The sequence below is a fragment of the Pangasianodon hypophthalmus genome, chromosome 16, assembly GCF_027358585.1.
Source record: "Pangasianodon hypophthalmus isolate fPanHyp1 chromosome 16, fPanHyp1.pri, whole genome shotgun sequence".
Lineage (NCBI taxonomy): Eukaryota > Metazoa > Chordata > Actinopteri > Siluriformes > Pangasiidae > Pangasianodon > Pangasianodon hypophthalmus.
This window is the reverse complement of record NC_069725.1, coordinates 3,746,320-3,762,309: the sequence shown is the minus strand read 5'-3', so window position 1 is coordinate 3,762,309 and position 15,990 is coordinate 3,746,320. Positions and strand designations below refer to the sequence as shown.

The 15,990-nt window shown below is 39.7% G+C and overlaps 1 protein-coding gene across 1 annotated transcript in view; it reads right to left on the bottom strand.

Annotated features, from left to right (window-relative positions):
• LOC113545529 (leucine-rich repeat-containing G-protein coupled receptor 6) overlaps positions 1-15,990 on the bottom strand; it is an 80,203-nt gene that overhangs the window by 40,698 nt on the left and 23,515 nt on the right. The window contains exon 2 of the mRNA XM_026944911.3: positions 4,374-4,445. Coding sequence (XP_026800712.3) covers positions 4,374-4,445 — 72 coding nt within the window. The remainder of the gene's footprint in view (positions 1-4,373; positions 4,446-15,990) is intronic.

Genomic DNA, 15,990 nt, shown 5'->3' with positions numbered 1-15,990 from the left:
TGGGGGTAGGGGGTTGGAATGTGGATGCTATTTGGGGTCTTAAAAAAGCAGCTGGTCTCTCTCCCTCATTCAGTCTGCTGCTTTTCATCTCCGCTGATGGAATGACAGAAGGAAAAAAAGACATATAGAAAGAGAGTGAGAGAGGAAGAGAGAGATAAAATCCTGATCCCTCTTTTTTTTTGCTTAGGCATCTGCAGCTGTGCGGATCAAGCAGCGCAGAAGATGAACGATCCTCTCGGATTTGAGCCATCTGATCATCACACGCATTTCAGAACATCATTCTTGTGTTTCTGTATTGCTCAGTGTTGGTGTTAATGCATTCAGACACACTCACAAGCATGCACAAATCACATGCGCACGCGCACACACACACACACTTAAATAAGAACTTTCTCCTGAAGTTGCACTCACATATACAGTACATTGACAGTGGGTAGGAGCAGATTGCACAAGCTATAAAGAATGGCTACTTTTTTTTTTTGACTTGCAAGCTGGCTGTTTAAGTGAAAAACAGAAGCTGCTTATGAAATAAACTTTTAGTTTCTGATAGAGATTAAAAACAAGCCACATGACACTTACAGATAATAGGCTAACCAGACTGATCAAACTGGGGTTCTGCAGAAAAATCTCTGTTGTATCAATTTATTAAATCTGCTATAAAAAGTGGTACATGATTAAAATAGTAGATGCTATAAAACTTTAGGTAGTTTAAGGTAAATGTAGTGGTAGTTAGGGGTAGTTGGAGGATGAGTGGAGGAAATATCTGGCAGGGACATTTGGGATATTTGAGCCTTTGATTAGCTAGAGAGGTAGTTTGGGTGGCTTCTTGCATGGTAGTTTAGGGTAGTTGGGAGTATTTTTAGGAGTAACTTGGGGTAAGTGATGGTAAAGGATAGTTGGAGTAGTTGTTGCACTAGTTGATGGGGTAAGTAAAAAGGTGTAGTGGAGGAGTAGTTGAAAAGTAGTAGAAGGGTTGTTGGAGGTAATTGAAGTAGTAATTAAAGGGTGAGGGGGTAGAAGTAATTGGGTATTTGGAAGGGTGGTATCAAATATGGGTAGGGGATAGTCAGGTAGGTTGGAATAGTGAGGGAGTAGTTGTGTTGAGGGGTAATTGAAGGGGTCAGTGAAGGTGTAGGGATAGTTTAGGGTAGGTGTTGCTTTGTAGTTGATGTTAGTTAAATGAGCAGAGTTAGAGTGGTATTTGGGAGGATGATTTAGGGTAGTTTGGGGGTATGTGGCAGTGGAGTAGTTGATGGTATTTGGCATTAGTTTGAGGTTTGTGTGAAGGTAGGTGGGGCAGTTTTAGGCTTGTTAAGTGGTTGGGTAAGCAATGGTAGAAGGTAATTAAAATAGTTAGAGCATGTTGAATAGTTGAAACATAAAGAAGGGGTTTTTGGAACCTGAAGGAGTAAATATAAAAAAGTAGAGAAGAATATTAAAATTAAATATCTGCCAACCAATCACAATTCTTGGTCAACCTGCACCCATACATCATGCTCTAATGTTATCAGAATCTCTTGTACATGCAGGCCAGTGATAGCTACAGAGAAAGCTAGCAAAATAGACAAGCTAGCAAATGGACAAGCAACATCGTAGACCGTCACATGAAACTAATGATAGTGGAAAACCTAGCAAAAAAAAAATCAAAAAATTTGAAGATGCATTCTAATGTGTTCATCTGCTAACTAAATATGCACAGTTGGTAATTTTTAGTTTTCCCAGTGGGGCACTTACTATCCACAAAGCAGGGCTTAGATTTAAAAAGTTTGAGAACCTCGGTGTCATGGTATACCCGCTGCAGTCACCTTTTAGACTTTGTGTGAAAGACTCAATTTAGATTTACAAAGATAAGAGCAGTCAGAAGGCAAAACAGGCAATGCTGAGACACAAAAGCAAGCTGATCCACATTAATGGAGGTATTTGGCAATGTTTCTGTTTAAACACACTGGAAGCTGCAGGATTTCGTCTGGACTCCATAGCTGTGTGAGGTAGAATGAGGTGGGGGGTCGCTCTGCTTCGGTGGCTCTGAAGTAGAACTTATTGATTCCTTCAGTACGCTACATTCTCCGGCTCTGTGTAAAGAACGCTCACTCGGCAAATGCTAAACAGATCTGGGATGCTCATTCAGGCCAAGTTTGTCCATGTCAGTATACAGAATTGCAGAGGCTTTGCCAACAGTCTCGATGCTAACCTTCTCCAGAAACTCTGGGGAGTCTCATACGTCTCGGTCGAGCTAATTGCACACTCATGAAGAAATGTGTGTGTCTGTGGGTGGCTTCAGAATTTATGCTAATGGGAATAATACCTGAAATGCATTGGGCTCTTTGGATTGGTGGATGAAATCACCCACATTTACCCAGCTTCCACAAATTATTATTTAAATTAGCTAGTGTTAAATTAATACTTGTACATAGTGGACTGTGTTCAGTACTTTGTGGTGTTAGCATGATAAGCAACAGAGCTCATTGTGTGTTTTTCTTTTTACCGTACAGCTTATTATCAGTTACAGGGAGTAGTAGGTGGAGCGGTGTTGCCAACTTCTTTACTTTTAAGTGTTTCTCCAGTGACACATCACTGATCACTATTGTTCCCAATGATCAGTTACTGATCACTATTATTTTCCAAATCACTGATCACCATTGGTCCCAGCGACCAATCAGGATTACCACTGTTCCTAACAACCAATCACTGATTACCCTTTTTCCCAATGACCAACCACTGATTACCATTGTTCCCAAAAACCAATCACAGATCACCATTATTCCCAGTGGGCCAATCACTGATCACCATTGTTCCCAATGACCAATCACTGATCACCATTGTTCCCAATGACTAATCACCAATTCCCAAGTACCTTCAGAAAATCTTCCTTCTTCATTTAGCGTATTTTGATATGCAAATGATTATGAGAATTCAATATGCAAGTTAGTCTGTCATGTGATGACTTGTTACACTGAGATGGAGGCATAAAGCAGAAACGATGCTTCAACAAACTCTCATCGGTAGCCATGTTGGTTCTGCATGTTATGTTTTTAACCCCTCCCCTTTCATTTTCTACTGCATGTTTAGATGTTTGTTTGTCAGATAGTCCATCATTCAGCTTTTTTTTACTGTACATTCTTTTGTGTTTCTCAGCATGAACACAATCATATATATTCACGTCAGCCATAATAGTACAGAAACAATTTGTGTAGTGGAGACATTTTTAAGACATTTAAACAATTAATACTCATGTAATATTAGGCATACACCACCAGTCCAATGTTTTTTGAACAGCCTGTATTTACATTTTAGGAAAATGAAATGGGTTCAAATTAAATCTGCTAGAATTAGAAAATCTAGAGAAAATAGGTATAAGTGAACTGAGAAATATTTGTGAATTAAATCCTTAAATACAAAGATTTAGGGATTTGATAGAATAAATTGAATTTTTCCATTATTTAATTGCCAGGAGTGGGTAAAGTATAATAAAATTTAAACAAACAAACAAACGTGACAAACCAAACAAACCTGAAAAAGACAGAGAAATTAAACTTAGAGCAACATGCCATTAGGTATTTTTTTCTTCAAGTAAAAATTATTAAATAGTGTATATAAAAAAAAAGTATAAATCCTAAATCTTGCAAATATTCTCTAATAACCTGTATAACGCTTTCCAACCTTTTTTACCCTCTGGAGAGCTTCTGGACCCCGCAGCCCACCCTGCCATACATTCCTCCCAACATATCTATTTTTATTTTGCCAGACTGCTTGGCAAATCTTTGCCCATTATTCTTGACATATCTGTTTTAACACAATGTCTTCTTCAAAACAGTTCTGGAGCCAGAGAGAGTCATGGCAAAACTGTTTCTGTTTACTTTATGTGATTTTTTTTTTTGTTTTGGATTGTTGTCTTGTTGCAGGATACACCCGCGTTTAATTTCGAACATCTTAAATTTCACTTATTGGTAGATAGACTGTAAAATAAAGATTTTTTTTTTTCTTTAAAAATGTTTGCACTTCAGTATCACACAACAAAAGGAATCATGGTAGTTGCAAAGGTTGAACCCTTAATTTCTACTATTATAGCCTAATTATCTGAGTGCTCACTTGTTTCTAATCTGTATAATTAAGGAATATATATAATAAGGGATGTGTAAAGAATACGGCATGCAACAAGGTTATAATGACTCTTAATCTATAATGTGAGGTTCTTCGTGGCTGGACATGCATGGTTTTGTTTGTAGAGCTCAGAGAGCAGATCTTCTGCCTTACTGAATCATATCCTGCTGGAACCAATCACACATAACTGATCCTGACTGACACAAGGCTGTAGCATTGAACTTTTCATGTTCATTTGTTTACACAAGCGCGTTAGGGTCACACACACTTACAGTTCAGTGAGGAAGGGCAGGTTGTGGAAAGCATTGGGTTGGATTTCACTGATGTTGTTCATGCTGAGATCTCTGCAGACACACACAAGGAGGAGGAGGAGTGTAAGAAAACATTTCATGGTAAACACAGTAAACACACACTGATTATAAATATTTAAAATAAATGAATCAATAAATGGAAGACTATTAAAGGAGATCACGAGTGTACGGATCAGAGGACTCTGGTTTGTGTTAAACCTGTTAGCGTGATTCAGAAACATAGCTCTAAAGTACAGGAGTGTCTCCTAATTTCAACATAATAATAATAATAATAATAATAATAATAATAATAATAATAGTAATAATAATAATATATAGCACTTTTCACTTTTAGTTCGCAATCCCAAAATTTTCAAAAGATTTTTAAAAGATTAAAAATTAGATAAAGAATATTACAATCCGCAATTGTATAAGGATTATAGAACAATAACCTGAAAATAAAACAGAAAAAAATTAAAAGCAAAACAAGGAAACAGAGCAAAGATATATGGTAAAAGATGTTAGTAGAAAAATGCAGAAATAACCTTATTTTTTTCTTTTTTATGTATTTTTTTTAATCTCTCATCCTTTCCTACCCTTTTGTAATTGTATTCTTTTTCTTTTCTCCATCTCTTAGGTGCTTTAAAGGTCCAAAGAAAGCTTAACTGTCCTATGATGAAGAGTCATAAAATAAATCCACAAATAAATAAATTAACAAAGTAATAAATTAATAAAGCGAAAAACAAAAAGCTCAATAATTTTGTCTGCTGAAGTACAGTTAACTATGAATAAACCAGTTTGAATAAGAACGGCTTTAATCTGGATATAATCTGAATCAGAAACTGAATAATGTCCAAAATAACATCTACGAATGTTTTAAAAGCCGCCGTTTCTCCCAGGATCTCCAGCTCTACATGTGGAGCCTCTGACACATATGATGAACTACTGCTGGACTAACACCATCTCTCTCTCTCTCTCTCTCTCTCTCTCCCTCTCTCTGTCTGTATGTGAGTGTGTGTTTCATTTCCACCATCTCCTGCACCTTCAATCCATTTCCATGATGTGACGAAGACTGCAGAGCATCTATTACTGTTTGTGGACTAATTACACAGTCTTGTTCTCGCATTTCATGCCAGAGAAGGTCATTGCCCAGAAGGATCCGGACCCTAATTAAAGCATCTGAAATCTGGAACTGTCTTTCCATTATTCGTGTCTCTCCCAATTTCCCATCTCATTAATTAACATGATGCAGATGCGGGCCTGGACTTCCTGACGGGGGAGAAACGATGAAGAACGTTGCTCCTTCGCTGATGAAAGGCGACGTATCGCGTTTCAGCCTTTTATCGCCTTGATTAACGGCCCGAGCCACTCACACTGCACCTGTAAGATATGACCTGGGCCATCTCAATGACAGGTTCTGGAATGAAAGAACAAATCGGTCTATCTGGCCAAAACCGGTCCGAACAACACATGTGGATGCGGATATCAAAGACGGATGGCGCGCACCAGCACTTTTTACCATCCATCAGAGAAAACAAGAAACATGGAGACAGAAAACTTTCCATTGTGAATCATTGTTCGGCAGCTGGTAATTTTTTCTTTCTTTTTTTTTTTTTTTTTTGTTAAGTGTGTGTGTGGACAAGGTCAGGTTTCTTGGGGTTGTTTTCCAGATGTTTTTCTACCTTCTGTCTAATCAAGCCAACCTCTTTCTGTCTTGAGGAACAGACAGTTTAGAATAGACACCTTACCCATCATGCTTTGTATTTGCCTTCGTGAATTGTAGTCGCCCGGAAGCGTGCTGCTTTAGTTTTGGACTGGAGCTACGTAGCTCATGTAGCTTCATAAGTAAGTGAAGCCACCAGTTTAGCATCAAATCAAACATGATTCGGCTTATTAGTTTCTATGTGCATTTTGTACAATGCTAAATGTACCAAACTGTAGTGTTCCTTGTCGCTGAGGTGGTACCTGGGAACCCTTCGATTAATTTTTTCTTAAATTAATAACACATGTACGCTTGATGGTTCCACCCCAGCAACAAGGAAAAGTACTGCTTTAAGCCTTTATTTCAGAAAGTGCATAATTTTCCTGTACTACATTAGCTTAGCTCCAGTGCAAAACTAAAGAGAAGCAAATTTCATAGTTCATCGTTTTGGCCGATCGACAACTTTTGTGTTGAGGGAGACATTGCATACATTTTATTTTTCTATAAACTGTTCTCGTTATTTTTTTTTTAATTTTCAAAATGCAAGTTACTCTGGACTTGATTGGATTACAAATTCTCACATCATATTTAGCAGCCAGGCAGAGCGTTGCGTCTGATTTTAATCTAAGCCTTCAGCGTGTGTCGGTTCCCCAGGAGACGTGTGTGAGCCTGCGAGCCATTGCGAATATAACCAAACTGCAACATTACTTCATTTATGTCCCAACGGGAACTCATAACCGAGACCACCAAGCAAGAGAGGATAAACGGAGAGGTCTGAAAATATTCATCGCCGAGACTTTGATACTCTTTTATTTATTTCTTTTGTCAGAGTGTCAGGCACGGCGAGGTGAAAAGCTAATTTGCACGGCAGGGCGTCTGGAAAACGTCTTATGGAAAACAGGAGCGCAGGAGCACATGCCGGGCTGAACACCGATGCTTTATACTGACACGGTGGCATGGAGTACACTCAACACAAACCTGTAAAACGGCGGGGAGGATTCTGACTCAAACAAATACAATATCACACACAAGAGCTGCTATTCATCAGCATGTACTGTTTCTGAAGTAAAACGTATAGAGGCTGCAGGTTTGATGGTATTTCCATCTGTATAGGGTTTATAGGAATCACATTGTATTTTGCGTACTTCTCATTGCAGGGGATCTAAAGTAATTGGACAAAAAAGTTACAATAACATAACTTATAAGTAATTTTCCAGATCAGCACTAACAAATTCTCATACATTCACATAAACACTCCAAATTTAACAAGGAAGATCTTCAGTAAGCATTTTATCCTGCAGGGGATCCAGAGTCTATCCCAGGAACTAAGAGCATGAGGTGGGAATACACCCTGCATGGGACACCTTTGGTTTTGGAAGGTCAGAAGCAACTGGAAACCCAGGTGGACCATGGGAGAACATATGAAACTCCTGACAGACAGTAACTTGACCTTAGGATTGAACTATGGACCTTGCTGCACCACCCCACCCATACAGCATACAGAGCATCTGATATCTTTTGTACACTTTTCTGGCCACGAGCTTCAGAATCTCAAGCTTCAGTATCTTGAAGGTCACAGAGACTTTGTTTACCGTGCACCGCTTTTCAGCTGGAATTGTCGGGATCAGCCTCCCACAGCATGACAGAGCCACCATTATGTTCTTTAATTTGTCATCTGTATATGAACACAGCTTTGAATGGTTAATGGTTAATAGTTCTAACTTTTTAAACGGGTTCTATATACAACTTTAATGGTTCCTTTAGCAGGATAATCTGAAGAATGCTTTTGGTTGCTATACATTTAACCATTTTTTCCAAAGGTGTACTTACAAACATGCAAATACTGACTCAAGGCCACGCCCACAATCCCATTCATGGAATTCAAGACAGGCTCAATAATTTTATTCCCAGTTTTAACCTAATATTTTCTCTTTTTAAAGATCTTTCCGTTTTGAAATCCTTTTTTAAACATTCACTTAATCTCAATGTTAACATTTCATGTTTAATCCAATCTGCTTCTGTTAAATTACGTCACTGCTCAGTTACGCAGATTTCAGTGCAGCAATTTTCCCCAGGTTGTGCTGTCTGCTTACTGTAAGCATGACATGAAACTGCAAGCTACACTCAACGTCAGGATTCTAGGGATTATAATATATAAGTAATGAAATAACTAAAGAAAATGGAAGGAAGGAAGAAACGAAACAGCCGATGTACAAATATTTTAGACAAATTACAGCACTATGATCCTTAGCAGATTTATGATTTTAATGACTGCACATTAATCAAAATGTCCATGGTGAAAAATAGACTCAAAAACCCCAACAGTGCTACAACATTTAAAACAAAACCGCCTTTTTCCATAGAAATAGTCATTCATATCCATCAGGATTCTATTGACAGCTTGTTTTATTTGAGTCTATTCCACTGGGTGGTAATTCATATTTCTTCTTTTCTCCATTGCATAACATCTGCTGCTGTTTTTATTGAAATAATTACGAACTAATGCAAACCACATTTGTTTTTGTGGCCAGAAATGGGAATTATTTGGATCAAGTTCGAAGAAATGCCCAATGCTCAGTCTCTGAATGACAAGGACCCACTAGTGTGATACCTAATAGGAGTAAAACTAGATCTGTCTTTCTCCCTCCATGTTTTGCTGTTTTCTGTATTCTGACTTGATCTAAATAGTCAGGTTATTCAAGGAAAAGCTCTTGAAAAATGAAATCTAGCCCCAGAGCAAAAGAAGCAAATGTCAGACACCAAATATATTTTGTCTGATCCACTATAGAGTATATGGAGTAAACGAAACATTGTGTGCATTTACACCACAGCGCTGTTAAATGCTCAAATCTGATTGCTCAGAAGTTGTACGTTACTCTTTCGCACAACTCAGAAAGTAGTTCCGGCTGTAACATGAACGATAGGTTAATACTCATTCTAATACATTATTGTTTTTGTGTAAGACTAATTACAAATGGATTTTAGCTTGTTTCTCGGGTATTCCACGATATTAAATCCAACTCTAAACCTTTGAAATGTGTGACGTGTTGCTCATTAATAAATTAAACATTGTAATCATTGGCAAATCGCTGTGGTATAAGCAGAATAACACACTCTAGTCCATGCTGTTGTATGAAAATAATGCACTTACTGCACCACTATGTTTTGACGCATTACACCACCCCAGTGTGCATTATTTTCATATATCTGTAGTGTGTTATTCCTTCCACAACAGCAGCTCTGAAAGTAGTTCCGGCTGCAAGGCAACTCACAGGCCTTCTTTAATAAATAAAAAAATTTTAAATGTTGGCATGAGAGGAATAAAGCACTTCAGGACATGCTGTTATTGGAAAATAATCAACTCTGGGGTGCTAACAGTAACTCCGCTTCACCACCACCCCCATCGTTCATCATTTTCCTTTAACAGCACACCCTCAAGTTTTATTCCTTATTATTTTTTTTGCCGAAATGTTTCTTTCTTAATCAATGTGTAGAGTTTCTCCACTTATTCAAGGTTCTTCTACAGATCTTCTGAATTCTGTGATGTCACACTCACGGCATGATATATGGTCACATGACCACTGTTGACGTCCACAGCTGTGATCTAGCATGTAAGGACACAACTCAAAAGTGGTGTATCAGCTCTCCCCCCTCTATTTAGGAATGGTTTGTTCCAAACAGCCTTCTTCTTCTTCTTCTCATACGTGACATCACACACAGAGGTTTAAATGTCATACTGTTCAATAGTAGTGATGAAGAACCTCGCAGACACAATTTCAGGATTATAAAACACACAAACGCACACATTCGCTTTGATTTATTCTCAGTAGATGCTCCAAAATGTCCTGGAGGACTAAACATCTTGAGACATAAAAACATTTTGGAGAGCTATAGAAAGCTATAGAGGTTGTATAAGACATGAGGACATGACCAGACTGCTCTGTCGATCGTGTCGAGACACACGAGTGAAAATAGCCGTCTTTGAAAAATGGTCTTTGAAGTGGCTGTGGAGATTTCGCTCCAAAGTGCACAGGTATGCTTTAATCCACCGTGCTCTCCCACTGACAGCCTCCATACTGCTGCAGGAGGGGTTTCGGAGAGTCTCCGTGTTCATGTCTGAACTCACACACACACACACACACACACCTCTCTGCACACACTCTTCTCTGTGCACACACACACTCCTTGGAAATAGAACTATTGCAGTCATAGTGCACACACACACACATTTTGGAAATAGAACTATTGCAGTCATGTCTGTATTGTAAACAATTGAGTCATTCTGACTACAGGATATGAGATATTCTCTGCAGCATTATACTCATTATTAGCTTCTCAGATCCTCTCAGTGAGCACTGGGTTACTAAAGCAACCATTATTGAGCCCAGGATAAATATTATGAATTTTAAAATCTGCATTTTAATTATGATTTTATTTTACATAAGAAATAAGAATATAAAAAAAAAATAAGGAAGTCATACAATGTTTTTTTTTATAATATGAAACAGTTTTCAGCTTACAGTTTTTTAAGAGAGATTTTGCATTTAAATTTTTAGTTATTTCAGTTTTATATGTAATAACTAGTTATAGGACAGAATGAAAGTTGTGTCTAGTTTTTATTTACTCATATTTTTTAAATGTGCTGAATTATTAAATAGTTTAGAAAATGAATAAACAAATAAATTAGTTGAGAATCCTAATGAGTGCAAATGTTGTGGGGGGTATTTATTTGTTTGTTCGTTTGTTTGTTTGTTTATTATGGCATAATTTGGCTTCACTTGTAATACTGCACTTCTTCTGACTGATCACTTTTTTCCTATGATAAAGCATTTCTATCCTGATGGGCGTGGTCGCTTCCAGGATGACTCCACCCCCATGCACAGGGCACGAGGGTTCACTGAATGGTTTGATTAGAATGAAAATTATGTAAATCATATGCTGTGGCTTTTACACTCACTAGATCAGACATCTAGTGGGGGGGTGGGGGGGTTTGTCCTATTTTCAAGTGGGATGGTCATATTCTCTCTGTCAGTCACAGTAACATGAGTCAATCAAACGTGTCTGTCAGCTGTTGGACACAATAGCCATTTTTATCCAAAACAAGCGTTCATTCTGGAAATCTAGACATCATGTAAACGTCTGGCGATGTTTTCTAAGCTTCTTTGTGCTCAGTGGCTTTCCTGTGAGTCACAACCGTCACACCATGAACAAGAATACAAGAAAATGTTTAATTTTCAAAAGGATTGAGGGTTGAGAAAAAAAATGGACTATTTATGAGGGATAAAGAAGAGGAAATTGCAGTATAGATTACAATCCTGTTTTGGAGGACGTTGATGAAGTCTCCATGGAGAGAAACCTCAAGTCCTTTTTAGGTGAATCAAAGTGTGAAGGACGCAGCTGGTCATCAATCCATCAGCTGGGAACTGCTGGACCCAAAACAAACAAGCCAATAGACTCTATATATTCCTTTCTCAGCTGCAAGGCCATGTCCCACTCGGCCCAAATTCATGAATTCCTGTCTCTGATAAGAGCATTCCAAGTGTTGGACGACGTTTGGTATGGAAACGCCTCGTCTTCCTCGGCCCGTTGATGACAGAGCTTCATTCATCATCGTTAGTGGAACAATCTGAACATTGTTGGCATGCATTCTGTTTTTTCGCCTTTCTTCTATGAACACACACATACATACAGACTCATACACACTTCCCTGCAGGTCAGGAGCCACAGCTCTGTGCTTCAGAAGAGACCACCCTGGAGAGAACGGCAGGATTGACTGAACAAAGCCCGAGATAAAGATGGCTAATTCATAGCTACACTTTAAAAGGCGCAGGGATGAGGGTTCTCATAACACACCACGCCTGAACATGCAACCTCACTACACACACTAGCGATGGGTGCTGTGTTTCCATCACTCGTGAACTTTACAGGGGTTTTTTTTCCAAATGACTTCTGATTCTTATTAATCTCACATTAATCTTATTAATCTCACATACTTCTGTTTCGCTAAGAAAGATCTCTATCATTCATTCTGTCATTCCATCTCTTCCCTCACTTCCTGACTTTTATCTTCCCATCCAAATGTATATAGCAGTGTGTCTATCACTGAGATGATGTCATCAAACAATGCCTGTTGATCACAGTCATGAGGAGACTGGAACACACACACACACTTGCTATCCTAAACATAGTTATCACTCTGTCATCAGCCTCTCTTTATCCACCCCAAAACTGTTATACCTCACATGGTATCTGTCTTCCAGACATACTGCATGTCTGTGAAGTAATGGTGCCGGACGACGTCTGTAGTAATTATAAAATAATTACTAAGTGATTCCTAAATGTGATAAGCCATCACTGTATAAATAACAGATGCGTACTACATACACTTCATTTAAATACAAACTGATTGTTTTGTCCTTTATTAGAAGAGCTTGATGTAGGGGGCGTGGCCATGCAGTAGTATCTCACATGCTGAATATGTAGGCAGCACCTATGGTAGGAACTCAATAACTAACTACATGTTTACACAGCATGGTAGAGTAACTGTTCAACCCAGGACCGCAAAGCCCTGCAGAGAGTGGAGCGCTTAGCTGAGCGCATCTCCGGGTCTGCTCCCGCCCCTATCTGCATGACATCTACACCAGAGGATGCAGTACAAGAGCTGCTAAAATCTTCAGAGACTCCACCCACCCTGAGAACTGTCTGTTCAGCTTGTTGCAATCAGGCAAGCGCTTCCGTTGTCTGATGGCTAAAACAGAGAGGCTCAGGAGGAGCTTCTTCCCTCAGGCCATGAGACTCCTCAACTCAGATACTCCACCACTCAGATACCTTAAGACTCCATGTACTACATGATACACAATATGGTCAGGTGTCCACATACCCCTGATCATCACACCCATATGTAGTTCTTCCCCAAACTGTTGCCACAAATTTGGAAGCACACAGTTGTATAGGATGTCTTTGTATGCTATAGCATGTTGTTGTTCCTCTTTCAGCTGCTCCCATTAGGGGTTGCCACAGCAGATCATTGGTCCACATATTTTTGATTTGGCAGTTTTTATGCCAGATGGCCTTCCTGACACAACCCTCCCCAATTTTATCCAGGCTTGGGACCAGGAATTGAACCCATGCCACAGCAGTGAGAGTGCTGTGGCCTAACCACTAGTTCTCCAGGGACCCTCTTGTATGCTATAACATAAGAGGCCCAAACCTGTTCCAGCATGACAATGCCCCTGTGCACAAAGCGAGCTCCATGAAGACATGGTTTGCCAAGGTTAGAGTGGAAGAACTCGAGTGTCCTTTACAGAGCCCTGCCCTCAACCCCACTGAACACCTTTGGGATGAACTGTAATGCAGACTGCTTGCCAGGTCTCACTAATGCTCTTGTGGCCGAATGGATAAATCCCCACAGCCACGCTCTAAAATCTAGTGAAAAGCCTTCCCAGAAGTGTGAAATTTATCATAACAGCAAAGGGGGGAATTAGATCTGGAATGAGATGTTCAATAAGCACATATGAGTGCGTATTGGTCAAGTGTTCACAAATTTTTGGCCATATAGTGTATCTATAGAATGCAGTATTTGTTAAACAGACCTTCTTTCCCAGTGACTATATGCCAAACTGTCCAAAGATATGTGCATATCAGAGTTGCTACAAGGAAATATTTTGTGATCTGGCAATATTGTTTAGAATGACTAGCTAACTGGCACCTGTTGTGTTCAATGATGATAAATTGCATAGAACTAGCATTAGATATAGTATCAGTGCTCTGGTTCCCTCCCACCTCCGAGAAACAGGCCAGTAGGTGGATTGGCTACACTAAATTGCCCCTAGGTGTGAATGTGTGTGTGTGTGTGTTAGTGTCACCTTTCGATTAATGTGCAGTTACTTTTGTTACATGCAATTACTTCTGGCTGAAACACAATTCCAGGAAAAAAAACACAAATTCTAAAGTATTGCAAAGAAAGAAACCTGACAAAGCACTGAAAGTCATGATTGTTTATTTAAGTATTGAGTATAGAAGCATTAAAGAAGCTTTTTTGCACCTTAAATGGTAAAAGGCCGTGCAGTGCATCCTCAATGAGAGGCTTTAGGATAAAATTGGTTGCTTATGTTACATACGTTCTGTCCTCACAAATGGAGCGGAGGTAGATGAGGTAGAAGCTCTAAGAGTCTGAAAGGGGATACGGATCAGATCGACCGTGACAAAAAGAGGACGAGTAGAAAAGTAGGTGAAAGGAAAAGAGTGATATTGTTTGCTCTTCCTGTGGTGGTGAAAAGGTGGTGTGGATTAGCATTGTGCTCACACAGACACAGGAAGGGCAAGGAGACAATACACACTTCCCCTCCTTCTGTTTTTAAAGCAGCGTCCCTCTTTTCTCCTTTTCTGACACACCGTCAACCTTCCTCAGGTTTGTCTGCTCTCTTTTGTTGCTGCTCTCTTTTCACCTGAGTTTATGACACATCGCACACATACACACGCCGGAAAGGGAGGGAACGAGGAAGGAGGGAGGAGAGGAGTGTTGTCTTTCTTTCATGTGTTCCATCTAAAGAGAGAGAGAGAGAGTCAGATGTCTGGGTGGTTAAATGGGATGTTTAGTCTGTGGATACGTCATGGGAGCTGCGTTTTACACTCCACTCTCCCCTCAGGGCGCTGGAAGGATGAACTGAAACACACACTCACACACACACATGGCTGGAATTACTTATTATTATTGCTCATCATCATTTTCAGTGAAGCCTGATCCCTCGGATGAGTAACTCGGAGCTCTGTTTCCGTGTCACTGCGGCTCCTAATGTTTTTGCTTCAAGCGACATGAAGAAATCAAGAGCTCTTTATTCGCTAAATGTACAGGAAACACGGGACTCAGGACAGGAACACGCAACATATTAACCATACACGCTTACGTCATACCACATACATTTAATAAGGATGTGCACTGTATCAGTCTCGCAGTGGCTCAGTACAGCCTGTAGTGTGTGTGTGTGTGTCCTTGACGAAACCTAACAGCAGCAAGTCTTTCAAGCATTTCTCTATCATTACAGAGAAATGAAGGTGAAGAAAATCTCCCTTTTATTTTAGTAATTAATAAAACACCTTTGGAGGAACTGAAATTTCATCGGTGAAGCTGTTCTCTCAACTCCGTTCGCCTCGCATGTACGCCTCACTGTAGTAAAAGACATCATTCGAGTCTGGCTGGTGTCTTCTTTTTCCTTCCTACAGGTTGTTTGAATTCACTGCATTGTACCAGAGTAAGGTGTTCTAGACTCTGACTCAGAAACGATCGGCTGGCATCTTCACAGTTTCTCTAGATCATTAAATTGCTGCCAATCAGACCACAGCTCCTATCTCCAATGCCATGTATTTGCTTATTTGGCTGATGGTTTTATCCAAAGCAACTGAGGTTTAAGTGTCTTGCTCAAGGACCCAACAGTTACAGCTTGGTGATGCTGGAATCTGAACTCATAACCTTCCGATCGGTTGTTTGCAGCCTTAACCACTGAGCCACCACCAATCAGACCACAGCTTCCACCCCTAGTGCCACTGTAACCAATCAGAATCAAACCAAACCAAGAGGCGAAACAGAAAAGTGTTCACCCTTTCATCAGGTGATTACAAGTTCAAATCCCAATGATGCCACAACCATCCGTGGCTGGGAGCCAAGTTAGCAAAATTTGCTGTGCTCTGCTGTGTCTCCCCTGTCAATCAAAGTGCTGCTAGCCAATCTATACATGAGCTTCTACGAGCTCATGTATGTGATTTCCTCAATGCATATTAAGCTTCCCTGTAATGCAGCATGTGCAACAGTTTGAAAAGACGTGATTGGCTGACTTCACGTGTCTTGGAGGAAGTATATGCTTGCCCCACCCTCCCTGGTTATTAGCTGTTGTGTGCTAG